The following is a 27,701-nucleotide window of genomic DNA, read 5'->3' as shown; positions in this document are numbered from 1 at the left end:
TAATTGAATACTATAGCAAGGAGTTTGTGCTTCACTTGTACAGGGCACTGGTGAGAATTTGCTGCACAGTATTGGTCACTTATTTTAAGGAAGAATATAACTGCTTTGGAGCAGTTGAGAGTTGTCTTTATCAACATACGTCAAAAAGGCTAGTTTTGTAACTGCTGGAGGTGACTTGAATTAAACATTTAAGGTCCTGAGGATACTTGACAGGATCAATGTAAGACCTCCAGACCATAACAAATAGGACCAGGAGTATGCAGCTCATTCCACACACGCACCACCTCCGCATGAAAAAGTTCCCCCTTAGGTTCCTTTTAAATCTTTCCCCTTGCACTATAAACCTGTGTCATCTAGTTTTGGACTCCACTCCCCCCAAGGAAAAGACTTTGTATATTTACCCTATCCACGCCCCTCATGATTTTACAAACCTCTATAAGGTCACCCCTCAGTCTCCAACCTCTACGTATTTTTAACATAGGTCAATTCTTATTAAGCATGGTGGGGTGAAAGGTTATTGGGGGGTAAATTTGAGGTTACGTGAACCATGATCTTATTCAATGATAGGTCAGTCTCGAGGGGCTGAATGGTCTATTTATGTTCCTGTTCAAATAAAAAGCATGATGTATTTGAAAGAGAAGAAGCTCATGTTTTAAACAAGGTATAGTTTATTGCAAGCTGGCAACTGTGTGCAACTTGCATTGGGATATTTAATAAACCATATCATTTTGTTTTCTGTATTTTTAACCAGGAGAGCCATATGTTGATAGTTCATGGCTGTTTACTTGCGATTAAAACTTACTTCTTATTAATAAGTAGTCATTCTAATTAAGTCCAGGAACCCAGTCAATATTTTCTGTACACTTTTGTCACAGAGAGGTGGCTTTATGTGATTTAATTAAATCATTAACTCTTACGGGAATAAGTGGGACTCGGGAATTTGTGCACATTGCCATGCAGGTTGTAACAATACGATGGGCGTCTTACTGAGACTGTGACAGAGACCTGGATGTTGGTTCCTACTCCTCCCAAATACAAAGCTGTATTTTCCAGCCAAGTCCATGTGACATCATCATAGTGGGTGGTACCTAATGCACCCCTCAGCACTAACCCTTTCAGGTACTTTCTAACTTACACATCTCTCCAACATTTTTATTCTAATTTTTCACATCATACATTTGTGTACAAATTACATTATTGCTTTGAAAGCTAAAATAGAAATTTATGCAGAAACTCAGCAAGTCTGACAGCATCACAAGAGTCCATTCCTAATTGCCCAGAGGGGAGTTAACAATTACATATCTGTGAGTCTGGAGTCACATGTAGGCTAGACCAGATAAGGACAGCACATCTCCTTCCCTAGAGGACATGAGTAAACCAGGTGGGTTTTCCAAGAATTGACAATAATTGTATGGTCATCATTATGAGAATGTGTATAGAGTATAAGCAGACAGGGAAAAAGTTAAGTTCAGAGTTTTGTAAAACAAGAGGTTCAGCTGAGCATGATTCAGATCAGATAAGAACTTACAGTTAACAATGGAGTGCTGGAGGCAAGGGTAATTGGTTAACAAGGTAGGAAAGCATTCATTATGTAGAGCCATTAAACAAGCTGAGATAGCATTCAGTATGTAACATCAGTTAGCAAGATGAAAAGTATACATTATGTGAAGCCAGTTAAGGTTAAGAACATTCATTGTGTAACAGCAGATGGCTTAACCTTCACTGTTGATGCTCGCTGATTGTAACAGTCACCCGATTATTACGTATGCTGCCTTATCTGGATGCTCCTCCTTGTAAAATGACTATCTAGTTCATTGAGAAACTGCTGTTCCAGAGAAGACTGTGAACTCATGCCTCTGTGCACATGGGCAATTGTTCTCTCTCCCTCCAGGGCCTGGAATAAAGATGAAGGAGGTAAAACCATACTGTGTCTCGAGCGTTTTGCTTCGACTGAGTGGGGGGGGAAGGGAGGAGGAGGAGAACGGGACAACAATTAGACTCTTAATTCCAGCTTTTTATTGAATTCAAACTCTACCATCTGCCATGGTGGGAGATCCCCAAATCATTACGTGGGTTTCTGGATTAATAGTATACTGACAATAACATAAGGCCATCATCTCCCCTCTTTACCCCAGATCCATCTCCCCAAGACTTGACTCCCCCAATGCAGGTCTGAAAATGTGTTGCTGGAAAAGCGCAGCAGGTCAGGCAGCATCCAAGGAACAGGAGAATCGACGTTTCGGGCATAAGCCCTTCTTCAGGAATCATGCCCGAAACGTCAATTCTCCTGTTCCTTGGATGCTGCCTGACCTGCTGCGCTTTTCCAGCAACACATTTTCAGCTCTGATCTCCAGCATCTGCAGTCCTCACTTTCTCCTCCCCCGATGCAGGTATAATGGAGGTTTCACTGTTTTCGTATAAAGTGCTGTTTTTGGATTTGGAAGATTGGCACATCTACATGCTGAAGACTTTTGACCTTGATTCTTTTCCCAAGAGTGAAAGATTCATAAATCTGTTTAAACTGAAGGACATTTTATCTCTTGGATTTCCTTCACTAGGGACATTGCTCCTGCTGAATCAGACAATTGCTGCAATGTGGTAACTAAAGGACAGTTAGTTTCACAAAGGCCATCTGTACTGTTGAGGCACATGCTTACTTTTTTCTTGCAGTATCCTGGATCTCTGACCATGGCAAATGCTTCTTGTCCCTGTCCTGAATCTGTGGGGATTGTTTCTCCCATCTCAGTGATGGCTTCCGTGGAGCCCCTTTCTCTCAGATGACCATGAGTCTATGTAGCTCTCTTCCATTAGGCTGGTGGAAGCAATGATCTTCAATATTTGTAAGGCAGGTGTAGATAGATTCTTGATAAGTAAGGGCTGAAGGCCCACTGGAGGGTAGGCATGAATGTGAAATAATCAGAATGGCGGAGGAGACTGAAAAGGCTGAGGGTCTACTCTTGCTCATCATTTGTACATTCCTCTGTTCCTATTTTCATATGTTCAGATCACAATGAAGATTGGAATAGAGCACGATGTCAGGGGGAGCTGGTCAATTGGATACAAAGTTGGCAAGAAGTTAGGAGACAGAGGGTGGTGGTAGAGGGTTGCTTTTCGTACTGGAGGCCTGTGACCAGCGGTGTGCCACAAGGATCGGTGTTGGTCCACTGCTTTTCATCATTTATATAAATGATTTGGGTATGAGCATAGGAGGTATGGTTAGTAAGTTTGCAGGTGACACCAAAATTGATGTGATAGCGGAGAGTGAAGAAGATTATCTCAGACTATAATGGGAAGTTGATCAGATGGGCCAATGGGCTAAGGAGTGGCAGATGGAGTTTAATTTAGTTGATTATGAGGTGTGTATTTTGGTAAAACAAACCAGGGCACTACTCAAACTGTTATTAGTAGGGCCATAGGGAGTGCTGCCAAACAAAGACAGAGGGATACAGGTTTTTAGTTCCTTGAAATTGGAGTCGCAGGTAGACAGGATGGTGAAGAAGGTGTTTGGTACGCTTGCCTTCATTGATCAGAGCATTGAGACTAGGAGTTGGAATGTGATGTTGTGGCTATACAGGACATTGGTGAGACCAATTTTGGAATACTGATGCAATTTCAGTTGCCCTTCTCTAGGAACAGTGTTGTTAAACTTGAGCGGGTGCAGAAAAGATTTACAAAGGTGTTGCCATGATTAGAGGGTTTGAGTAATAGGAGGAGATTGAATAGGCTGGGACTTTTATCCTTGGAATGTCAGAGGCTGAGAAGTGATCTTATAGAGGTTTATAAAATCATGACAGGCATGGTGAATAGCCTTTGTCTTTCTCCTGGAGTGAGGGAGTCCCAAACTAGAGGGCATAGATTTAAGGTGAGAGGGGAAAGCTTCAAAAAGGACCTGAGGGGTAACTTTTTCATGCATAAGGTGGTGCTTGTATTGAGTGAGCTGCCAGAAGAAGTGGTGGAGGCTGGTACAATTACAACATTTAAAAGGCATCTGGATGGGTGTATGAATAGGAAGGGTTTGGAGGGATATGGGCCAAATGCTGGCATATGTGAAAAGGTCAGATTGGGCTGTCTGGTCTGCGTGAAAGGGCTGCACCCAAGGGTCTGTTTCCATGCTGTGTAACTCTATGACTACATCTGAGGGTATGTGTCACAAGCTAAGTGGTGAAACGTACTCTCATAGCTCTCAGAATAAAACCAGAACAACCGATATGGACCAAATGGTCTCCTTCAGTGCACTAACTATCCATGATTTCATCATTCACTGTTGATGATGTTTTTTTGCTTAAATACATCATGTCACTGTAACACTGAATTTTAACAAAAAGAAGCTCTGAAAGATCATTTCTAGAATTTTAGAATGATATAGCCTGGGAGGAGATTTTTAACCTAATGTGCCAGAGTATTGGCTCTTTACTGAAGCCAACAACTGCTGGAGATCACGGCAGGTAAGACAGCATCCATGGAGAGAGAGCAAGCTAATGTTTCGAGTCAAGAGCTGAAATGTGGAGGGGGGCAGCATCCATGCTATGGGAGAGGGCGGGCTGCTTGTGTGGATGAGGAGACATAGAGTGCTGCTGGAGAAAAGATGTTGATAGTGCAGATTAGGTGATCAGAATATGAGAATGGCAGAACAATGGTATGTCTAACGTCCAGACTGGGAGGGACAGACAGTCTCACAGGGAGGGGTGCGTTGGTGGAGGTGGGAGAGCGAGAGCAAGAGAGAGAGATAGGACATGGTGACAGGGAATGTAACAAGTAAAACGAAAAGAAAGCGAAGAAATGAGAGTTGGTTCACAATCTGAAGGTGTTGAACTCAATATTAGTCTAGAAGGCTGTAAAGAGCCTAGTCTGAAGATGCGATGTTGTTCCTCCAGTTTGTGCTGGGATTCTCTGGAACACTGCAGCCTGCTGAGGACAGACAAGTGGGCTCTTTGTCGGCCAATTCAGTACATGCTACATTCCTGCTTTCTCCTCAAGGCCATGGAACATTCTCCTGTTCAGCTATTTATGGAATTCCCTTTTGAAAAGTTATTATTGAATCTGTTTCTACCTTTTGTACAGTGCATTTGAGTCCAGGGCTATTCAGTACACAAAACAAAACCCTGCAAGGGGCTGAGTCCTGTGTCAGGAATTGAGGACTCGCAATGTGTAGTTGACGAGGAGCTTGATTGTTGAGTTGGGTTTTGTTTTCTGTGGTTCCTTTGTTCGTTCTGTTTCAATGGGAAACTGTCCCCCTCCTCAGTTTGGCTCCTGCATCAATTGAATGCCATCACGTTTTGAATCACGGTCAGGAAGGGGTTTCAATACGCACTAGTGTTTTACAGCAGCAAGTCTCTCAATTAAAGTGTAGTCTAAAGCTTCCTGTGTGTAAACCCTTCTTCCCCCATCTATCAGCAACCCTTAACATTTATGGCTCAAATCAAAGCTGAAACCATCTTGAGCAACTGATGTTTTTGTTTAAACACATCATGTCACTGTTACACTGGATTTTAACAGAGAGAACCTTTAACAGGTCAAGTGACAAACTAAACTATTGAGGCTGTTCCCATTAGCTCGCCTCCCAATTCCTACACCTCATTACTTCTTTACAACAGTGTGCCTGAACAGAGGGGTTACAACGTCACAGATATCCACTGCATCTTGAACATATTTTGGCCAACTTCAATGTTTTTTTCCCCCAAAACAAAATCGAGAAGAAACTGTTAAAGGGTGTTTTCATAAAAATAGCTCCTGCCAAGCAGGGTTTGCAATCAGCAAAATGTTGAATTTCTTTATTGGAAATATTTTGTTGGTTATAATTTCAACCCCGACATCGCTGAATCAGCTCTATTTAAATAATGTCAAATTGAAGTTCTCCTATATTACCTGGAGCAACACTGGGGGCACTCCAAAGTGAAATGATTCATGTCATAAATTTACATTTCCAATACTTGACCATCATACAGTTTGTTAAAAAAGAAACTTCTCGGACCTAGTTGACAATTCTTTCAAAGAAACCTGTCCCTGATACCAAAACCTTATAAATTCTCAGACTCAGTTTGATTGAAAATGGTGAGAAAACATAAATTAACCTCCAATTTTTCTTCTGAAGATTAGAATGCATTCTCTTTTTTTTTTGCAAGTGGGGAGGAACTGAGAGAAAAAAGAACTGTGGCAATAGATTCTTCAATGGAGCAGGATTCAGTGCATTAAAGGTACTGAATGGGTGTTTTGTAGTCTGAGGTTTGGCCAGATCTTATTGTGCCTTTCTAGCTGTTTGTGCCCTGGCAGACTTTAAAGAAAGACAAATAAAAGTATGAAAAAGAGAAACACCAGATGAATATTAAACGGTGTGAGGATTCAAAGCTGGCCTCTATAATGACCAAAGTTTTGTCAATAAGTTGTTCTGTTGTGTTCCTGATCCAAGCACACAACAGGCATCTTTTTACCATCAGTCATTTTAAACACCAGCTGAAGAAGCCTGGAGAAAGGCAAACCGATCTCTTCGAAGCAAGGTCTGTAAACCCAGCTGAGCAGTTGCTGTTCTCCAAAGTTTGAATGTGGGGGTGAGCAGTGAAGATACATTCCCACAATTTGGAACCTGAATTGCATTTCTTATCGTGAGTTAGTTATCTGCTGAGAGCATTCACGAACCCGATGTGAATTCCTTTGGCGTTTTAACAGGATTAAAAACATTTCCCTAGAGCTGCAATAAACCAAACTGCAACCAGGACAAGTGATTAAAAAGGTGCCTATACTGTACTTCCAAGGATGCATCAACCAAATGAGAGAAGTCACTTTTATACACCTGAAACAACCGGGCATTATGAAACAAAACCAAGAAGTGCAATTGGCAGCTCTCTGTTGTCTTGGGGCTACACCCGTGCCGTGAGAGAATCAAAACTATTTTACAAACCAAAAGGACGAGATGATGTGAAGTTGCTGGCCACTGCTGGAGAGCTCAGTTCTTCCCGGATTCTGAGGAAGGCTCTTGGGTCAGGAAATGGATATTTAGAACAAACCAAACCCGGATCCCCAGTGAGCAAGATCCCACAGTTATGTGGATTGAGAAGCAGAAGGCAGGAGCAATGGGCTAAACCAGGATTAAGTCAAAGTGCTGGAGGCAGGAGCTTGTCTCTCAGTAGCAGCAGCAAGTTGTGTCAAGTGCACGTTCAGCATACATGTGTATGGGAAGGAATTGCTCATGTTAATGAGCAGAGTTTGCTGACAATGCTTGACGTTTATCAGAATCTCAACAGTAAGTATAATAATGATTGAAATTAAAGACGAATGTATGCTATTTCAAGAAATTGTTCCAAATTCAAATAAAACAAAGAAGTGCGGATACCAAAGATCTGAAGCAAAAACAGAAATTACTGTGGAAACTCAGCAGGTCTGGCAGCATCAGTGGGGAGAAAACAGAGTTCATGATTTCAGTCCAGTCTGACTCTTCTTCAGACCTCCTTGAAATGTGAACTCTGCTTTCTCCCAACAGATGCTGACAAACCTGCTGAGTTTCTCCAGGAATTTCTGTTTTTGTTTGAAATTCAAAGCCATTTAACATTTGTAGTTGTTTTTAAATGTCTCTGACCTGGGCCTGCAGTCTCGTTGTGATCTTAATTTGAGAGACTCACAGCTGAAAAGACAGGAAAATGGCGATGAATTTGGAAGACAGCTTTCAAAGCTTGAGCACTTTGAATGGAAATCAGAGTAGAGGTAAACATTTGTGAGGTGTTGAGGGGTGTGGATCAAAGGTACTTTTTTTAAACCATAGGGAGTGGAAAAGGTGATGTTCAGGAGGAGGATGCCAGGATCAGTAAGGAGTGAATTGTAATTGATTAGCCTCCGAACACCCATTTCTCACTCTCAAACTGAATGCTAAATTCTACCACGTAATGTGGTCCCTCATTAACTGAGTATTCCTTTGGTTAAGGGTTTAAAATTGCTCTCTCCCCTTTGCAGCCCCTCTTCCTGCTTATGCAGTTCCTCACTCTACATTCTGTAGCATCACTTCCTTCTCCTGGGACCCCAGCTTGGTAACATCATTCTGTATGCTCTCTAGCCTTGCTACATCTGGCTTGGCTTCCTTGCTCTCTGGGCTGGACCAGCTTTGATTCCTGTTCTCCTGGTATGTTCAGCTCACTCTGAATCTTGATGATCATTGATGACCCACCACCTTCAGACATGCTGACTGCTGCAACTCTAATAACAGGCTGGTTCTTTCCCTGTATTTGATGCTGATAGGCTCAGAGTCATCGAGAGAATCATCCTGTAATTGCATGTCCAGCTGCTCAGCAATTCTGACAGTTCTGCTGATAGTGGGTGCTTTTCATAAGATAGATTAACCCTGTGTTTGGATTTTCTAGGTCTTTTAGGTGAGTTTTGGTAATGGCTTCACCTCCTGTTCTGTTGGCTGCTGAGCCATTTGTTGAAGAAGAAAAGCCTTTAGGACATTGCCTCAGCCAAAGTACAAGTAATTGAGGATCTTTGAACAAAGAGACAATTTATTGAAGCTTTCTGTCTTTCACACATCAGGACCTTTTGCAAGAATATGAATTTAAGAGGGAGAACCAACATGAATACTATATGAGTAGAGACTGCTGATTCATTAACAAGTTGCCTTTGATGGGTAGAAGTGTATCCATGGTGAATGCACTTGTTAATGATGATCAACAATTAACTGCCAGGCTTATTTCAGTTTTTTAGTCAGTCAGATTCTGATACGTTATCCATGTCAATATCTCCACCAATGAGAGTCCATTTGACAACCAGCCAATACTGTCCTCTTATACTGTATAAATGTTGCTTTCCATTTACTTTGGTATTCTTGCAAATTGTCCTGATTTGTGCAAGATGTACAGTTTCAATAACATGTAATTTTTCAGCAGTAAGCAATACCTGCACCACCCAGTGATTATTTGGATAACAGAATAAATACTTAAATGCGTATACATTTTGACAATACGATCCCATGCAAATTGGTGTTTCAACTTGTTAATTAATCAGTAATCTAGCTGAGTTTTATAAGGAACTGAAGTTTGGATCTCATCCTATATGGTGTTCACTGATCGTGGATGATATTCTTGTAAAGCCACTCAATTTGGTCTCCACATGTAAGGACTGAAGAGGATATTTTATGTGTGATTACTGACTTTGATTGTGGTACAGTGATCCCTCCTCAGAAATCTGTGTCAAGCTTTGTAATAGTTCACTTCACGGGTAAGTTAAAAAAATGCAAGTGTTCAATTGACTGAAACATAACGGTTTATGAATTTGTCCTGGTGAGTGCAAATGGAAAGCTTTGGTATGTCATGGACCAGACCAAATCCCCTCAAAATATATTCAGAAGATAGTCAACACTCTTAACTTTGACTTAATAAAGGTGAGTATAAGGTATTGCGCTCCAACTGCAATTTAGTTGATCAAACTACTTGACTTCAAGCAAAACACGCTTAATTTTTTCACTACAGTTAAAACATGGACAGAATAAATATAAAAGAAAATAATTTTCTTAACTATAATTCTATTGAAATGTTTAACAAATTATATATATAAACTACTACTAATTAGCTGTTCCAATACAGTAACATCCCATTAATACACCCTTGGCAAAGGCAAATTCAGTAAAATAGATTGTCTCACATGCAATTCTAGCAGCCAGAAGAGAACCCCAGCTTTTAGCTTAACAAAGAGAGGAATAAGAGCTTCCAAATTCAGCTTTGAGACTCCAGCGAATGCAAATGAGAAACTAAAACTAAAAATCCTGGTTCTGTGAGAGCTTGACCCCCAACCATTCAGGCAGTTTCTGTTGATCCAATTTTTTAAAAAACCCAAGGCCTCACAAGCTGTTTACTTTGTTGCCTTTGGAACAGATTACTGGATCCCTCTGTCGCAACCTTCTTCCCAAAAGTACACCTCGAAATGCCATAGTATTGTCACAGGCAACACTCCTCTGTTTGTCAGCTATATTCAAAAGCATTTTCAACATAAATGTCGATTTGAGAAGGCAGGTGAACACTGTGCTGTCAATCATAGAACACCATTGCTCGGAATACCACCAAACTGAATGTCCTTTTAAAATAAATGTTTAAAAAAGTAACAATTGGAGTTGCTGCAGATATGCTCAGATTTCCCTTTTGCTGTGGTTGGAAGATGTAGAATGGGAGTTTGAAGCAATGAAAACTAACTAGACTGGGCCTGAGTGATTTGGTCATTGATAATTGCCCCGTTCTCCCTTTCTTGGAAGGACAAAAGCTTTGAGTCAGTGGCCTGATTGTGCAGTCAGAGTAAAGTAACTATAATGTTGCAGCTCAGGGACATCAGCCTGTGAATAAAAATTGCTGTCTCTCCATTGAAGCTTCTGAACGTTGAGTGCAAAGTACAACAGGCCTGGGTTCAAGTCTCATCCACTCCAGAGTGCATCTGAACAAGTTGATAAGAGACTATTTAAAATATCAGTTGACTTACATAGCAACAAAAAAGGACAGCATTTGAGGGTTATTCCAAATACCATTTATGTAGTCTATTCTGATATAATGCGATAGGTCCATTCCCATGCGATCTCGCGTTTTAAGAAAATCACGCAATAGATGCCCATTTAAACTAATGGGGCCAGAATCATGTTATAGCCAATACAGGTGAGGAAAATTTGTGTTCTACAAATAATGGTCAGAACTCTTCAATTGCATTGCAGCCAATTGGTGTTGAAGAAACGTTTGTTAAGCAGAACCAACTGTATTTACATTAAAACATCAGAAAAAAATGTAAGGTTCTGAATGAAGTTCTGTTGAAAAATATTCGAGTCTTAATTATTTGTAGCTGAATTGTTTTTATTTATGATTTGACTTATCAGTGAATGACAGTTTGTGGCACATGCATTTCCAGCGTGAAAATGGAATCATAGAATCTCTGCCTTGCAGAAAGAGGCCATTTGGCCCATCAAGTCTGCATTGCATCTCTGAAGAGTAGCCCACCCAGGCCAACTCTCTCCCTGTAATCCCACATTTCCCAGGCTAACCCACCTAGCCTGCATCTCCCTGGACCTCTGGGACAGTTTAGCATGGCCATTCCACCTCATCTGCACAAAGTTGGACTGTGTTGGAAACTCACGCAGACAAGAGGAGAACATGCAAACTCCACACAGACCGTCCCCCAAGGCTGGAATTGAGCCACCAGGTTACTTAATGTAAAGGAATCTAGAATAAATTTCACTCAGACAGGCAAGAGTCATAGCACAGAAGCAGACTTTTGGCCCAACTCATCAATGCCAACCAGGTTTTCTGCATTTGACCCATGTCCCTCTAAACCTTTCCTATCCATGTACCTGTCCAAATATCTTTTTAAATGGTTTAATTGTATCTATTCACAGAGGAATCTCACATACTTGCCACCCTCGGCGCACAACGATTGCCCCTCAGGTCTCTTTTAAATCTTTCCTCTCTCACCTTAAACCTATGCCTTCTAGTATTAGACATCCCTACCCTAGGGAAAAGACCTTGGATAGTCACCTTATTTATACCCCTCATGAACTTATAAACCTCTATAAACATTTATAAACTTCCTACACCCCAGCCTCTCCAACCTCTCCTTATAACTCAAACTTCCCAGTTTCAGTAATATCTTTGTAAATATATTTTGCACCCATTCCATTTTAAAACATCCTTCCCATAGTAGGGTGGCCAGAATTGTACTCAGTGACTGTGACTGCCCTGAAGCACTAACTTTCATAGACATTTCTGTGGCTGTAGGGGAGGACCCGGAGACTCGAAGGCTACGCACTGTGAAGAACATTGCTGACCTCCGACAGAACCTGGAGGAGACTATGTCGAGTTTACGGGGGACTCAGATCACACACAGGTACGAATCATCTCATCTCACTGCAGAGTTTTCTTGTTTCCTTTCTTGGCTTCTGATGATGCTGAAGTAGAGAAAGTTGGCAGGGCATTGAGTGCTCCAGCTGTGAACTTCAATACAACAGCAGTACATTGTTGGAGTGTTACACAGCACTGATCAAAAGCACTGTTCAGTCAGGAACATAACTGAAAGGTTACACTTGCTGAGAACGCTTCATGAGGTTAAAAGCACAGCGAGGCTAAATCGTTAATGCAGGTTTCAAATAAAATTTAAGCAGCTGATGTGAATCATTTTAGCATTTGCAATTTAACAAAGAAGCATTCCTTATTTTTGTAAAAGGTGCAGCAATTTGAAAGGTTACACTAATACTAGAGACAGTTAAATCAAAGTGGATTAGGAAAAAGGAACTAGCACATACATATCACCTTTTGAACCCCCAGAATGTCCCACATCCCCTGACAGCAATGATTGATTTTAAAATGTAGTCTCCACTATGAAAGAAACACAATTACTTTGTGATAGGCAAGGATCCTAGGGACTGGGGAGAGGAATGGTCATTCCATCTGTTTTGAGGGTGTTGATTGAAGGATCCTTGAGTTCATTGCTGATTCAAAAGCCTGACTTTAACCCACAACCTGCCACATCCAAGGCAAGTGCACCACCACTGATTAAGCTGGGAATTGTCTCACGTCCTGACTACACAGATACTATCACTAATTCTTCCAGTGTAGAATCTCAAATGTGATTGAGTTATAATCAAAGCCATGACTTGGGTTTGAATATTTGTCGGATCAGTTGAGAATGTTCACTCAAGTCAAGGTCAGTAATATGACCATAAGAGCTGGACAAAAATAACTAGGAACATTTTTATTTTAACAGCCCAATCGGATTCAAAAATGCTCAGTTGTATTATTTTTGAAAAAATAAAATGCTTTGCTTTATGAAGGAGCATACATCCTGTAAATGTTTTTGAGGCGAGGTCATCGGTCTGAAATGTAAACACTCTTTCTTATCCCACAAATGACCAACTCAGTGTTTCGGGAAATCCTGTTAAAATTCCATATTTTGGATTTCTGTGGTGGTCTGATTCTTCTCTCTTAATTACCTTCAATGATTTTTAAGTGTTTTTTTGGAATGACCTATAGTGTGGTGAGCTTGTGGAATTCTCTGCCACAGAAAGTAGTTGAGGACAAAATACTGAATGATTTCAAGGAGTTAGGTATAGTTCTTAGAGCTCAAGAGATCAAAGGGTATGAGGGCGAAAGCAGGAACAGGGGACTGAGTTGGTTGGTCAGCCATGATCATACTGAATGTTGGAGCAGGCTCAGTGGACCAAGTGGCCCATTCTTGCTGCGACTTTCTATATCTTGATGGCCACCTTTGAGATTCATCAGGGATATAAACTGGAAATAATTGTCAGATGGCACAGTGGTTAGCACTGCTGCCTCACAGCGCCAGAGATCCGGGTTCAATTCCCGCCTCAGGCGACTCTCTGTGTGGAGTTTGCACGTTCTCCCCGTGTCTGCGTGGGTTTCCTCCGGGTGCTCCGGTTTCCTCCCACAGTCCAAAGATGTGCAGGTCAGGTGAATTGGCCATGCTAAATTGCCCGTAGTGTTAGGTAAGTGGTAAATGTAGGGGTATGGGTGGGTTGCGCTTCGGTGGGGCGGTGTGGACTTGTTGGGCCGAAGGGCCTGTTTCCACACTGTAAGTAATCTAAGTAATCTAATCTAATATCTGGCCAGTTGAATGCACCTTTGCTTCCAGTTCAGACAATGCCTGTTTCAGCCTGAATAGTTGAGCTTCACTTTGAACAATATGCTCTGGACTGTGTGTTACATGTTCCTAAATGCAGCTGCTGTATAATCTTAAACTGTGTTCTTCTTGCTTGTGAACATTTTAATGGCTCTCTTGCAAAATTTATACTATTGTTGAGCTCAGATTATTAGGAACAGATTAGCAAAGCTGTAGTTTGACCCCTCACATTGACAGGATCTTGTAATTTGGAAAAGTATGGAAACACTGGTGAGAGGCAGGGTAGGTCGTATCTCATAAACTTGATTACGTTTTTTTGAGGATGTGACAAAGATGATTGATGAGGGAAGGGCAGTAGGTGTTGTCTATATGGATATTTGCATTGGCCTTTGACAAGGTCCCGCATGGCACAAGGGATTGGTGGTGAGCTGGTAAGGTGGATATAGAACTCGTTTAATCATAGAAGACAGAAAGTAACAGTGGAAGGGTGTTTTTCTGACTGGAGCTCTGTGATCAGTGGTGTTCGGCAGGGAGCAGTGCTTGTGACCCCTGTTGTTTGTAATGTTTATAAATGATTGGAGGAGAATGTAGGTGGCCTGATTAGTAAGTTTGTGGACGACACAAAAATTGAGGGAGCTGTGGACAGTGAGGAGGATTGCCAGAGGATACAGCAAGATAGAGATAGGCTGGAGACTTAGGCAAGGAAATGGCAGCTGGAGTTTAATCTGGACAATTGCAAAGTGGTGCATTTTGGAAGATTTAATGTAAGTGGGAAATATATAGTAATTGGCAGAACTCTTAGAAGTGTCAACACACAAAGGGGTCTAGCCATACGAGTCCACTGTTCCCTGCAGTGACAACACAAGTGTATAAAGTGGTCAAGAAGGGGTATGGCATGCTTGCCTTCATTAGTCGGGGCATAGAGTGTAAAAATTGGCAAGTCATGTTGTAGCTGTATAGAACTTTAATTAGGCCACATTTGGAATATTGTATACTGTTCTGATTTCCACACTACCAGAAGGATGTGGAGGTTTTGGAGAGGGTACAGAAATGGTTTATCATGATGTTGCATGGTTAGGAGGGTATTGGCTATGAGGAGAAATCGGACAAACTCAGTTTTTTTGCACCTGAATGTTGAAGGGTGTGATAGAAGTTTGCAAAATTATGAGAGCTACAGATAGAATGGATATTCAGAGTCTTTTTCCCTGGGGAAGAAATGTCAATTACTACGGGGCATACTTGTAAGGTAAAAGGGTTAAGTTTAATGGAAATGTAAGAAGCAGGTTTTATTTTACTCAGAGAGTGGTAAGTGCCTGGAGTGTGCTGCCAGAGAAGTTGGTGAAAGCAGATACAATAACAACATTTAAGAGGCACCTTGACAGATACAGGAATAGGCAGAGAATAGAGGGATAGAGTAGAGGTGAAAGGATTTTAGTTTAGAAAGGTGAAAAGTGTTGGCGCAGGCTTGGTGGGCTGGAGGGTCTGTTCTTGTGCTGTACTGTTCTTTGCTCTTTGCTCAAATTTGTATTGGGAGAAAGTGAGGACTGCAGACGCTGGAGATCAGAGCTGAAAATGTGTTGCTGGAAAAGCGCAGCAGGTCAGGCCCTTCTTCAGGAAGGGCTCATGCCCGAAACGTCGATTCTCCTGCTCCTTGGATGCTGCCTGACCTGCTGCGCTTTTCCAGCACCACATTTTCAGCTCAAATTTGTACTGAATGGGAATAACAGCAACCATAAGATGCAGGAACAGAAGTAGGCTATGCTATCCATCAATTCTACTCTGCCACTAAACTCCTGCCTTATCCCTGAACCCTTGATTCCCTTACTGATTAAAAGTCTGTCTATCACAGCCTTGAATATACTTAACGACCCAGTCTGGCTGCCAGACCTGCTGATTTTGCTGCCTATCTTCATATTGCACACCCTTTGCCACTTGGAAATGGTTGGCTTTGTCGAGTTGGGTTTTTATTGATGGGTTTTGTTGCTTGCACCAACGGGAAGTTTTATTTCCCTTTCAGCACACTGGAAACGACATTTGACAGCAGTGTTACTACGGAGATCAGTGGTCGCAGTATACTCAGCATGACAGGCAGGCAGGCCCCGTTGTCATGGCGACTTGGACAGTCCAGCCCTCGCCTTCAGGCCGGAGACGCTCCATCGATGGGGAATGGGTACCCTCCTCGGTCCAATGCCAGCCGTTACATCCACCCGGAGTCCGGCCGTTATGTGTACCCCACCCCTCTCCGCAGGCAGCTGGCATCACGCAGCAGCAATGTGGGCCACTCAGACCTTCCAGAGAAGAGTGGGGATGACATGGACCTGGAGGGCATCAACATGGACGTAGCTGGATACATGAGCGATGGTGACGTCCTGGGCAAAAATCTACGCACCGATGACATAGCGAGTGGGTAAGGAGAGTTTAATGGTCAATATATTTCTCCTCTCGTCTTTTATTATGCTCCCAAATGTGATGAGCAAAGTGCACCAGAGTAGTTGAAAAGAAACTATTTCCACTGGTTGGGGATTTTGAACTGGGAGTATAGTCTGGAAATTAGGGCCAGACTGTTCAGGGGAGATGTTAGGAAGCACTTTCACATACAAAGACTGGTAGAGGTTTGGAACTCCACAAATAGCAGTGAATATTGGATCAGTTGTTAATTCTAAATCTGAGGGAGAGAACTTTTTCTTCAGCAAACGTATTCAGGGATATGGGCCAAAGGCAGGAATATGGGGTTGGGGCATGGAACTGCTATCGTGGAACAGGCTGGAGAGGCTGAATGGCCTACTGTTTCCATGTTCATTATTACATGAGGTGACTCAGATTGTTGAGGACACAGTTTCTTTCTGTGCTTCATGTCAGAGTGTTTTCAAAGTTTTCACAGCTTTTCATCTTTGAACAGTGCAAAATCATTTCCTTTCAACCACACATTTCTGTCCAGAGACATTTGCTGTGAAGGTTACAATGTGAATTCAGATTTCACCAACCCCGACCCCTGCAACTGATGGTCTGAGTTTGCAGAACCACTACAAAATGCAGCAAGGTGCCCTTCATGCCCAGCTGGCTGTTCCTGTTGTATGCACAAGCATTAGTGAAGCTCCCATAAACAAATGGCTTGTTCCCATTCATTGTCATAACACACAGTTGAGGAAGAAAGGTAAAAGGTGAAGCTATTGTATTATTATCAGACAATAAGGCATTAGAGAGAGAAGACTGGTGGTGGTTTAACCTGAGCCACCCCCCACAGTTCAGGGTGCGGGGATGGGGGGGACGAGGTGAGAAGGAGAGTCCTTCACAGTAACCTCAGCCTGTGTGGGAATTGAACCCAAACTGTTGGCATTACTTTGTATTGCAAACCAGCCACCCAGCCAACTGAACTGACAGTTGAGGAAAAGACACTCTGATGAGGCATTAGAGAATGGTCAGTGCACATTGGCACTGTGCCACTGTGTGAAGCAATGCCTTTGAGCTGGAGTGGTGACAATGGGTGAAAGGGAAAAGCACTTGCAGTATGAGAGAGGGCAATATCAGCAAACAAGCCATGAAACTAGACTCAGACATGCCCACATGTCCAGCTTTGTATTTAACAATGGTTAATGATTCTGGTTATTGTTATTTCTTCCTAGTAATTGACCATAAGACCATAACATCTAGGAACAGGAGTAGGCCGTTTGGCTCCACCATTCAATAGGATCATGGCGAATTTGACATTCCTCATATCCATTTCCCTGCCCTTTCCCCTTAACCCTTGATTCCTCGCCTGATATCAAGGTTTGCATGGATTTTACAATGATATTGGTAGAAAAAGGTGACCTTATTGAGGTTTATAAAATCACGAGGAGCATAGATAAGGTGAATGACAAGGGTCTTTTCCCTAGGGTGGAGGGCTTTAAATCCAGGGGGCATATTTCTGAGGTGAGAGGAGAAAGGTTTAAAAAGAACATGAGGGGCAACATTTTTACACAGAGAGTGGTTTATATGTGGAATAAACTGTCGGAGAAAGTGGTAGATGCAGGTACAGTTAAAATGTTTAAGAGACATTTGGATAAGTACATGAATAGGAAAGGTTTGGAGGGATATGGGCCAAGCACAGAAAGGTGGGGCTAGTTTAGTTTGGGAACATAGTTGGCGTGGATTAGTTGGACCGAAGAGTCTGGTTCTGTGCTTATGACTCTCTGATCAAGTATCTTTTTATCTTAGTGATAGAGATACACAAGCACTCTGCCACCATCCCCCCCAACATGTCTATGGCAAGGAGTTCCAAAGACTGAAATTCCTCTGAGAGAAGAAATTCCTCATTGTCTCAGTCTTACACTGGTGCTCCTTTATTCTGAGATTACGCTCCTGGACTCTCCCATTGGGGGAACCATCCTCTCAGCATTTACCTTGTCAAGCTTCCTAAGGACCTGATATGTTTGCATGAGATTACCTTTCATTCTTCTAAACTCCAGTGAGTAGAGCCCAGTCTGTTCACCTTTTTGCTCATAAGACAGTTCCTCCATACTGCGGATCGTCCTAGTAATGCAAAACTAAATGTAGCTAGGTAAAAGCTGTGATTTTCATATAACCTTTTCCATGTCTTGAAAATATTGCATGGCTTCTGGTTTTGATTCCTGAAGACACAGTTGTGTAACCTATGAGCTGATGGCAGATGTGACTGTTGAACTATCGGGGCATCAAGACTAAGTTCAGTTCAGTCTTTCCACTTACACATGGATTATTACATCATTCTTAGACACAGCAGTCGGTCAACCTTTCTCCCCTTAACCCAAAAGCAGTAGTGCCGCTATGATTGCTGGACTCTTCCTAACTTAGACTGGTTTACCAGGCTGAGTCCTGAGAAGGCAGCACTGACACATGAAGAGAGACTGGATTGGTCAGAACTATATTTCACTGGAATTCTGAAGAATGAGGAGGATCTTATAGAAATCTCGAAAATTCTAACACATTAGATAAGGTAAATGCAAAAAGGCTGTTCTTGATGACCGGGGGGAGTTCAGAGCCAGGGGTTACAGTCTTAGGGTACTGGGTAAGCCACTTAGCACTGAATTGAGGAGACACTCCTTCACCAGAAAGTGGGGACCCTGTGGATTTCTGTACTACAGAAAGCAGTTGAGGTCAAAACATTGAATGGTTTCAAGAAGGAGTTAGGTATAGTTCTTCGGGCTAAAGGGATCAAAGGGTATGGTGTGAAAGCAGGAACAGGGAACTGACTTGGATGGCAGAACAGGCTCGAAGGGCTGAATGGCCTACTCCCGTTCTCCTTTCAATACTTCGGTGGAAACTGACCTTGGGGCCTGGTATGACAATGCTCGTCACTCAAACAAAACCTGAAATTGCTGGAGAAACTCAGCAAATTTGGCAGCATCTGTGGAGAGAAAGCAGGGCTAACATTTTGGGTTTAGTCCCTTCTTCAGGCACTGAACCTGAAACACCAACTCTGTTTCCCTCTCTGTAGATGCCGACACAGCTGTTGAATTTCTCCAGCAATTTCTGCTTTCATTTCAAATAGCTTGTGTTTTGTATTTCTTTGTTTCTGGAGAGTCACTCAGCTGACTCAGTTTGGGAGCTTCTTGTCATAACCCAATGTTGCCACAAGATGGCAGGTAAAGCATTCCTTTCTTCTGTTGATTGCTGTACGCCGTCATTATAGTGAATGGCCTGTCATCGGATTCGACCATTTGACTCTCCAGGAAAATAATAGTCTCCAGGGAAATGTTAAGAATGATACAAGCTGCAAGTCTATTTAGGCTTTTGGATTTTTGTGGAATTAAGGGAAGTACAGTTCTCATGCCCTGAATCTCTCTGTTCATTCACCAGCCTCAATGTCTTTATACTGAGTATGTAGCCCTCTGCCTTGCTTTCCTTTTGAAGTTGTACCTTTGTTCATCGTCCCAATTTTAATCACATCTAAAGGTTGAACATGATTACCCAGGTTTAAAGGTTCAAAGGGATATGGGCCAAATGCAGGCCATTCAGACCAGTTCGGTTGAGGAAACCTGGCTGACAGGGATGAGTTGGGCTGAAGGGTCTGTTTCCATGCTGGATAACCTCCATGATTTGATGTCCAGTTGTGAGTGGGACAAGGGTGCACTGTGACAGTGACCTGGGTGACAAATGAGTGGCGAGGAGAGAAGCAAAGGCCAAAAAAAACAACGCTTTTCCAGCATTTAACCGGAGGAAATTGCAGCTCATCAGGGTCTGGATGTCAAATAAACAGTTGGACAGCACAGTGGAGACGTTGAAAGACACAGTCACGGGAGTAACGCTAATCATCAACACTGTCAATGTCAAAACAGGGCCCCTGCCTGTGGATCTGCCTGTCAAGGGCCTTCCCCAGTAAATCCCATTTGCCACAGGCCAGCTCATTCCATTAAGTGATGTCTTCCTGACGCCTTTTCTAGTCACCGCACAATATGTCAAACTTTGTGTGGCTATTCATTGTGCCTGACATTGGATACTGAGTATTACTGTTAAACCATGAAAACTATTAAAGTCTGTTCCAGTCCTCACTTGTCACTGAGCTTGGAACCTGATACATGGACGTTAATTCTTTTTGAAATTAAGTTCCTACAGAGGAGATTTTTCCGACTGTCCTGAGTAGCGAGTTGAGTTGCAAACCCTTCATCCTTTCCAATGTGTTAAATGACAATTGTATTCCAGTTGGAGCAGCTTGAATGTGGGGGTTACGTTTGACAAGCTGTGGGATTGTTATTGATTTTCCAGTGACCAGAATATGTTCTGTACAGGACCATTTAAACAAAGAAAGCTACAAAGGGATTTGGGGGTACTTGTGTACAACATACAGAAAGCTAGCACACAGCTGCAGCAAATAATAGGAAGGCTAATGGAACGATTGCCCTTATTTCAAGGGGGCTGGATTTTTTTTTAACATTCATTCATGGGATGAGGGCATCACTGGCTAGGCCAATATTTATTGTGCATCCCTAATTGCTCAGAGGGCAATTGAGAGCCAACCACGTTGCTGTGGGTTTGGAATCACATGTAGGCCAGACCAGGTAAAGATGACAGTTTCTTTCCCTAAAAGACCTTAGTGAACCAGATGGGTTTTTCCAACAATCAACAATGGATTCATGGTCATCATTTGACTCACTGCTGTGGCAGGATTTGAACCTGGATCCCTAGAACATTCCCTGGGTCTCTGGATTAACTGTCCAGTGGGAGATAGCTGACGACATAGTGGAGGCATTCTTGCAGGAATTGCTAGAATCAGGAAGGGGCCCAGAGGACTGGAAAATTGCTGACATGACACCCCTCTTTAAAAAGCGAGTAAGGCAAAAGATGGAAAATTACAGACTAATTTGTCCAACCTCGGTCATGGGTAAGATCCAGTGTGAAAGATGAGATGTCTGAATACTTGGAAGTGTGTGGTAAAATAGGGCAATGTCAGCATGGTTTCATCAAGGGGAAGTCATGCCTGACAAATCTGCTAGAATTCCTTGAGGAAATAATGAGCAGGTTAGACCAAGGAGATCCAATGGATGTTATCTACCTGGACTTCAAAAAAGCCTTTGACAAGGTGCTGCACAGGAAGATGCTGAGTAAGATAAGGGCCCATGGCGTCAGAGGCAAGGTGCTAGCATAGATAGAGACTTGGCTGTCTGGCAGAAAGCAGAGAGTGTGGATAAAAGGGTCCTTGGCAGCTAGTGACATGTGGTGTTCTGCAAGGCTCAGTGTTGGGACCACGTTTCACTTTATACCTGAACAATCTAGATGAAGGAGCTGACTGGCTAGGTTTCAAGATGATACAAAGACAGGTAGAGGGACAGGTAGCATTGAGGAGACGGGAAGGCTGCAGAAGGATTTGGGCAGGTTAGAAGAGTGAGCAAAGAAGTGGCAGATGGAGTACAATATGGGAAAGTGTGAGGTCATGCACTTTGGTAGAAGAATAGTGGCATGGACTAATTTCTAAATGGGGAGAAAATTCAGAAATCTGAAGTGCAAAGAGACTCGGGAGTTCTAGTCCAGATTTCTCTCAAGGTAAACTTGCAGATTGAGTCAGTAGTTAGGAATGCAAATGCAATGATGACGTTTATTTTGAGAGGACTTGAATATAAAAGCAGGGATGTACTTCTGAGGTTCTATAAGGCTCTGGTCAGACCACATTTGGAGTATTGTGTGCAGTTTTGGGCCCCACATCTCGGGAAGGAGCAAGAAGCCTTGGAGCATGTTCAGAGGTGGTTCACGAGAATGGTCCCAGGAATGAAAAGCTTAACCTATGAGGCATGTCTGAGGACTCTGGATTTCTACTCGATGGAGTTTAGAAGGATGAGGGGAGAGATCTAATTAAAACATACAGAATACTGAATGCATTGGACAGAGAAGATGTTTTTGTTGGTAGGAGAGATTAGGACCCAAGGGCATAGCCTTAGAGTAAAGGGAAGAATGGAGATAAGGAGAAACCTCTTCAGCCACAGAACGCTGTGGAGGCTGGTCATTGAGTATATTTACAACGGAGCTAGGTAAGTTATTGATTGTAAAGGGGATCAAGGGTTACGGTAAGAAAACAGGAGCATGGGATTGAGAAATTTATCAGCCGTGATTGAATGTGGAGCAGACTCGATGGGCTGAATGGCCTAATTTCTGCTCCTGTGTCTTATGGTCTTATGTTCCACCAGCAGGAAAGACTAGGACCCAAGGGCACTATCTCAGAGTGAAGGGCCAAGCCTTTAAAACTGAGACGGAGAGGAATTTCTTCAGCCAGAGAGTGGTGAATCTGTAGAAGTCATTGCTGCAGAGGGCTGTGGAGGCCAAGTCACTGAGTGTATTTAAAGCAGAGATAACTATGTTCTTAATTGGTAAAGGGATCAGGGGTTGTGGGGAGGAGGCAGAAGAATGGGATTGGGAAACATATTAGTCATAAACGAATGGCAGAGTAGACTCAATGGGCTGAATAGACTAACTCTGCTGGTACATCTTATGAGGTAAAAACAATGACTGCAGATGCTGGAAAGCAAATACTGGATTAGTGGTGCTGGAAGAGCACAGCAGTTCAGGCAGCATCCAACGAGCGGCAAAATCGACGTTTCGGGCAAAAGCCCTTCATCAGGGCTTTTGCCCGAAACGTCGCTTTTGCTGCTCGTTGGATGCTGCCTGAACTGCTGTGCTCTTCCAGCACCACTAATCCTGGTACATCTTATGGTCTTATGATCACTTTCCAGTCAGGTTCCAGTCACAAAAACTGTGGCTTTCGGCAATCCAATTGACCATTTGAAGGAAGAAAGTCACTTGCACGAATTTGCCTTTCATGATCGTCTCATGACTCAACTTATGGCCATGGGGGGAGTTGTTTTGAATTATAATCATTGTAACGATGTGAGAAAATGTGAAAAATCACACAACACCGGGTTATAGTCCAACAGGTTTTTTGGGAAGCACTAGCCTTCGGAGCACTGCTCCTTCATCAGACAGTTGTGAGACAGGATCATAAGACACAGAATTTATACAGCACATGCTTACAGTGAGATATAACTGAAATTAGATATTGAAAAAGATCCGGACTGTTTGTTAAGTCTCTCATCTTTTAGAACTTCTTTTAGAAGATTTAGATTCTAAAAGATGAGACTTAACAAACAATCCGGGTCCTTCTCAATACATAATTTCAGTTCCATCACACTGTAAACATTTGCTATGAATTCTGTGTCTTATAATCCTGTCCCATAACCATCTGATGAAGGAGCAGTGCTCCAAAAACTAGTGCTTCCAAATAAACCTGTTGCGACTATAACCTGGTGTTTTGTGATTTTTAGCTTTGTACACCACAGTCCAACACCAGTGTCTCCAAATCGTGAGAAAATGTGGCAGCCAATTTGCAGACAGCAAGCTCCTATAAACAACGATGAGATAAATGTCCAGATAATGCGTATTTAAATAGTGTTGGTTGAGGGATATATACTGGCAAGTCACTGGAGAGAAATCCCCATGCTTTTATTCAGAGGTTTCTGTCTGATATTTCACATTCAGTTGAGCGATGACATTCTCTCAGATCCACACTGGATTATCTGCACATTCTCTCAGATCCACACTGGATTATCTGCACATTCTCTCAGATCCACACTGGATTGTCTGCACATTCTCTCAGATCCACACTGGATTATCTGCTCATTCTCTCAGATCCACACTGGATTATCTGCTCATTCTCTCAGATCCACACTGGATTATCTGCACATTCTCTCAGATCCACACTGGATTATCTGCACATTCTCTCAGATCCACACTGGATTATCTGCTCATTCTCTCAGATCCACACTGGATTATCTGCTCATTCTCTCAGATCCACACTGGATTATCTGCACATTCTCTCAGATCCACACTGGATTATCTGCACATTCTCTCAGATCCACACTGGATTATCTGCACATTCTCTCAGATCCACACCGGATTATCTGCTCATAATTGTTTAAGGCTGCAGTCGTCTGAGTTACGGATCAGATGGCAACCCGCTGAGAGAAGGCTGGCACTTGAAGTCATAAAAAAAACTGCAGATGCTGGAATCCAACGTAAACAAGCAGGAGGCTGGAAGAACACAGCAAGCCAGGCAGCAGCAGGAGGTGGAGAAGTCGATGTTTCGGGTGTAATCCTTCTTCAGGACTGGGGTGAGTGTCGGAGGAGCTGCAGATTGTGTGGTCAATGAGCTGGAGGGCTGAGGAGGTCACAGTGTTTTGGCAGTGAGAAAGGGACTCACTGAGTGCACGTCTGAGGGAGGCAGACAATGTCTTCAAAGTGGGCATCCTTTGAAGAGTCTTCCAAGTTTGTTCCACTGCAAAGTCTCTTCGAAAGATGTTCACTTTGAGGGTACGTCTGAGAGAGGCAGGGAATGTCTTCAATAAGAAACATTGATTCTCCTGCTCCTCAGATGCTACCTAACCTGTTATGCTTTTCCAGCACCACACTCTCACCTCCTGATGCTACTTGGCTTGCTGAGTTCTTCCAGCCTCCTGCCTGTCTAACTTGGAGTCATCGAGTCATACAGCATGGAAACAGACCCTTTGGCTGTTCCACTGACATCCCTACACTTTCATGCACTTCCAAGTACTCAGCAATCTCATCTCCACATCCTGTCTATCCAGGCCTCTCAGTATTCTGTAAGTTTCAATCAGATTCCCCCTCAGCTTTGCTGGCAAAGTTTCCCAAACCAAACCAATCTCACTTGCCTGGGTTTGACCGATATCCCTTTAAACCTTTCCTATTCATGTACCTATCAAAATGTCTTCTACATCTTGTAACTGTACCTGCATCTACCACTGCCTTTGGTAGTTCGTTTCACAGACAAGCAATCCTTTATGTGAGAAAAGTTATCTCTCAGGTTGTTTTTAAATCTTTCTCCCCTCACCTTAAGAGTATGCCTCCTAGTTTGAACTCACCCATTCCAAGGGAAACAACCTTTGCTACTAAGCTTATCAATGTCCCTCATGATTTTATAAGCCTCTATAAGAGCACCCCTCAACCTCCTACACTCCAGTAAATAAAGCCCCAGCCTGTTCAGCATCTCCTTATAACTCAATTCTCCAGTCTCAGTAACATTCATGTAATTCTTTTCAGAACCCTCTCCACTTCTGAAAGAACTATGGGCTGCACAATGTTGATGTCCCACAGTACCTTAAAATATCCAACTCTTAAGACAGCTCTTCCAAGCAATATTGTGATTATAAAACTTATTCCACTCCAGAAAGGGAAAAATTTACTGAGGGGAAATGATTCTCAAGGTGTTGGAATTTAATGAACACGTCAAGGATTAAAAATTGGCAGTTTGCATTTTGGAACGATTTGCTGAATATGGAGACATGAGAGAGTGGATAAATGGATGGATTTTGCTCACACTCCTAGTGAGCACTGACAGATTTCCACTTGGCTGACTGTGCAACGGTTGAGCTTTGAAATCTGCTGAGATCAGGCCAGATTTTCTGCGCAGCAAATGCAGGTCATGACTTTGCCCAGCAATAAAAATCAGCATTTATTAGTTTAAAACTCAATAAAATAAGTTTTTAAAAAGCTATTGCTGGTGACGGTGACTTGGAAATTGTCATCTGTTGTTTAAAAAAACCAGTCTGGCTCATTAATGTCCTTTGGGGAAGAGAATCTGTCATCCAGAAATCAACCTACCCTGGGTTGGAGGAGTCCAGAACTAGAGGGCATAGGTTAACAGTGAGAGGGGGAAATTTTAAAAGGAACCTAAGGGGCAGCTTTTTCACAGAGAGTGGTGCAATTATGGAATGAGCTGCCAGAGGAAGTGGTCGAGGCTGGTACAATTGCAACATTTAAACGAGATCTGGATGGGTGTATGAATAGGAAAGGTTCAGAGGGATATGGGCCAAGTGTTGGCAAATGGAACTGGATTAATTTAGGATATCTAGTCAGCATGGACAAATTGGATCGAAGAATCTGTTTCCATGCTGTACAGCTCTATGACTCTGTGTGACTCCAGACCCACAGCAATATGGTGACTCTTAAATGGCTCTGAAATGGCCAAAAAAGCCATTCAGTCCAAGGGCATTAAAGGGCAACTTGTCAGTGACACCCACATTGCAGTGAAAGAATAAATAATAATAAACCTACCTCTTCTGGAAGTACCACCACTGCTGCTCCTCTGTGCAATTCAAAAGCAGGGAAACAATTTCCAGTTCTTTGTAAATACTGATAATAATTTACATTTCAATGTCAATTCTAAATCCAGAAGACATGAGTATAAGTGATCAGCACTGGATTAGAAAAGGTAAAATTACCATGAAGAGAGTTGACTAGCGGTGGTTTAACCTAAGGGTTGCCGTGCCTCAGGAGATACACTGTGAAGTAGGATCCATAGTTGGTGCAGGACATGAACCTGCATTGTTGGTGTCACTTTGCATTGCCATCCAGCCAACTGAGCTAACTGACCCCCAAGTGACACTAGGTTATACATTCATCGAAAAACCATGGAAATATTAGCAAGGAGAGCTGTGCCAAATTCTGACAGGAGAATTTCTCAACCTTAACAAACTGCATAGAAATGTAGAACATTTCCTGTAAACTTTAGCTGAATATAAAAATGTAGGCCATATTTTTATTGGCTTCCCCAGTGATTTAACCATCAAAAGCTTCGACTACAGGGAGCAGAAGGGTAAAATAAAGCAAAAAATGCAAGCAGATACTCAGCAGGTTTGGCACTGTATGTGGAGAGGGAAAAACAGTTTACTTACAGGTTAATGATCTTTTGTCTGTAATGTTCAGTTCCCTGGCCTTCAAGCGCTTTGCTGATCTCAGCACAATGGATTTATAACACTGCAAGTTGTGTGGTGTTAACCACTCCAGGGCTAAGGAGGAGGAGATTGTACAACATTTCTCCCCCAGGTTTTGTCTTTCTCTCTCTCCCTCTCACCTCCCCCCACCACCCCTTCAACGTCCCTCCCTCAATGTTGGACTCAGTGGAGAATGTTCCCCTCTTTGGTTTGAATCTACCCCTTTTATTTTTAAACAATATCCAAGATGTGGTTTGGACCATAGCAAGAGATGCAGGCCCATTTTCTAAGCTGTACATGGAAGTAATTGGGAATAATTTATGAAGGCTGTGAGTTTGAGAGTGCCACTCTCCAGAACTAACCTTCATAAGGAAAAACATTGAAAGTGAAGTACAAAATCCAGCCTGATGTCAACACAATGATTAAACTTCTCACTTAGCAATCTGAAAATAAAAGGTTATTTTTAATAAAGGTTGCATTTGATCAGTTCTGAATAAGGGTCACCCGACTCAAAACATTAACTTTGTTTCTCTCTCCACAAATGCTGTCAGACCTGCTGAGTTTCTCCAGCAATCTCTGCTTTTATTTCAGTATCTGCAGTTCTTTGTTTTATTTCTGTGTTTGATAGCATTTTATCTTCAAATGCCAAAGTCTTTCCACATAATGACTCAGGAGGAAAATTCTTTTAGGTTAAAGTTAAAGGTTACAAAGTTCATTCAACTCTGTACCTGAATTCCTGAGATGCCTTGTTCACCTCAAAGTGCAGTTGCTGTTTTTTTTCTTTATTAATTCATGGGATGAGGACATCGCTGGCTAGGCAGCATTTATTGCCCATCACTAATTGCCCAGAGGGCAGTTAAAAGTGACTACGTTGCTTTAGGTCGG

The 27,701-nt window shown here is 42.5% G+C and overlaps 1 protein-coding gene across 16 annotated transcripts in view; it reads left to right on the top strand.

Annotated features, from left to right (window-relative positions):
* nav2a (neuron navigator 2a) overlaps positions 1-27,701 on the top strand; it is a 1,091,104-nt gene that overhangs the window by 812,473 nt on the left and 250,930 nt on the right. For 10 of the 16 annotated variants that reach the window (XM_072592781.1, XM_072592776.1, XM_072592780.1 and 7 more), the window contains 2 exons: positions 11,709-11,835; positions 15,602-15,991. In XM_072592781.1, coding sequence (XP_072448882.1) covers positions 11,709-11,835; positions 15,602-15,991 — 517 coding nt within the window. The remainder of the gene's footprint in view (positions 1-11,708; positions 11,836-15,601; positions 15,992-27,701) is intronic. The other 6 variants (XM_072592785.1, XM_072592788.1, XM_072592778.1 and 3 more) reach the window with 1 other exon arrangement.

The sequence above is a fragment of the Chiloscyllium punctatum genome, chromosome 22 (assembly GCF_047496795.1).
Source record: "Chiloscyllium punctatum isolate Juve2018m chromosome 22, sChiPun1.3, whole genome shotgun sequence".
Classification (NCBI taxonomy): domain Eukaryota; kingdom Metazoa; phylum Chordata; class Chondrichthyes; order Orectolobiformes; family Hemiscylliidae; genus Chiloscyllium; species Chiloscyllium punctatum.
Note: the sequence above shows the minus strand (reverse complement) of the source record. Positions and strands in the feature narration are given on the sequence as shown.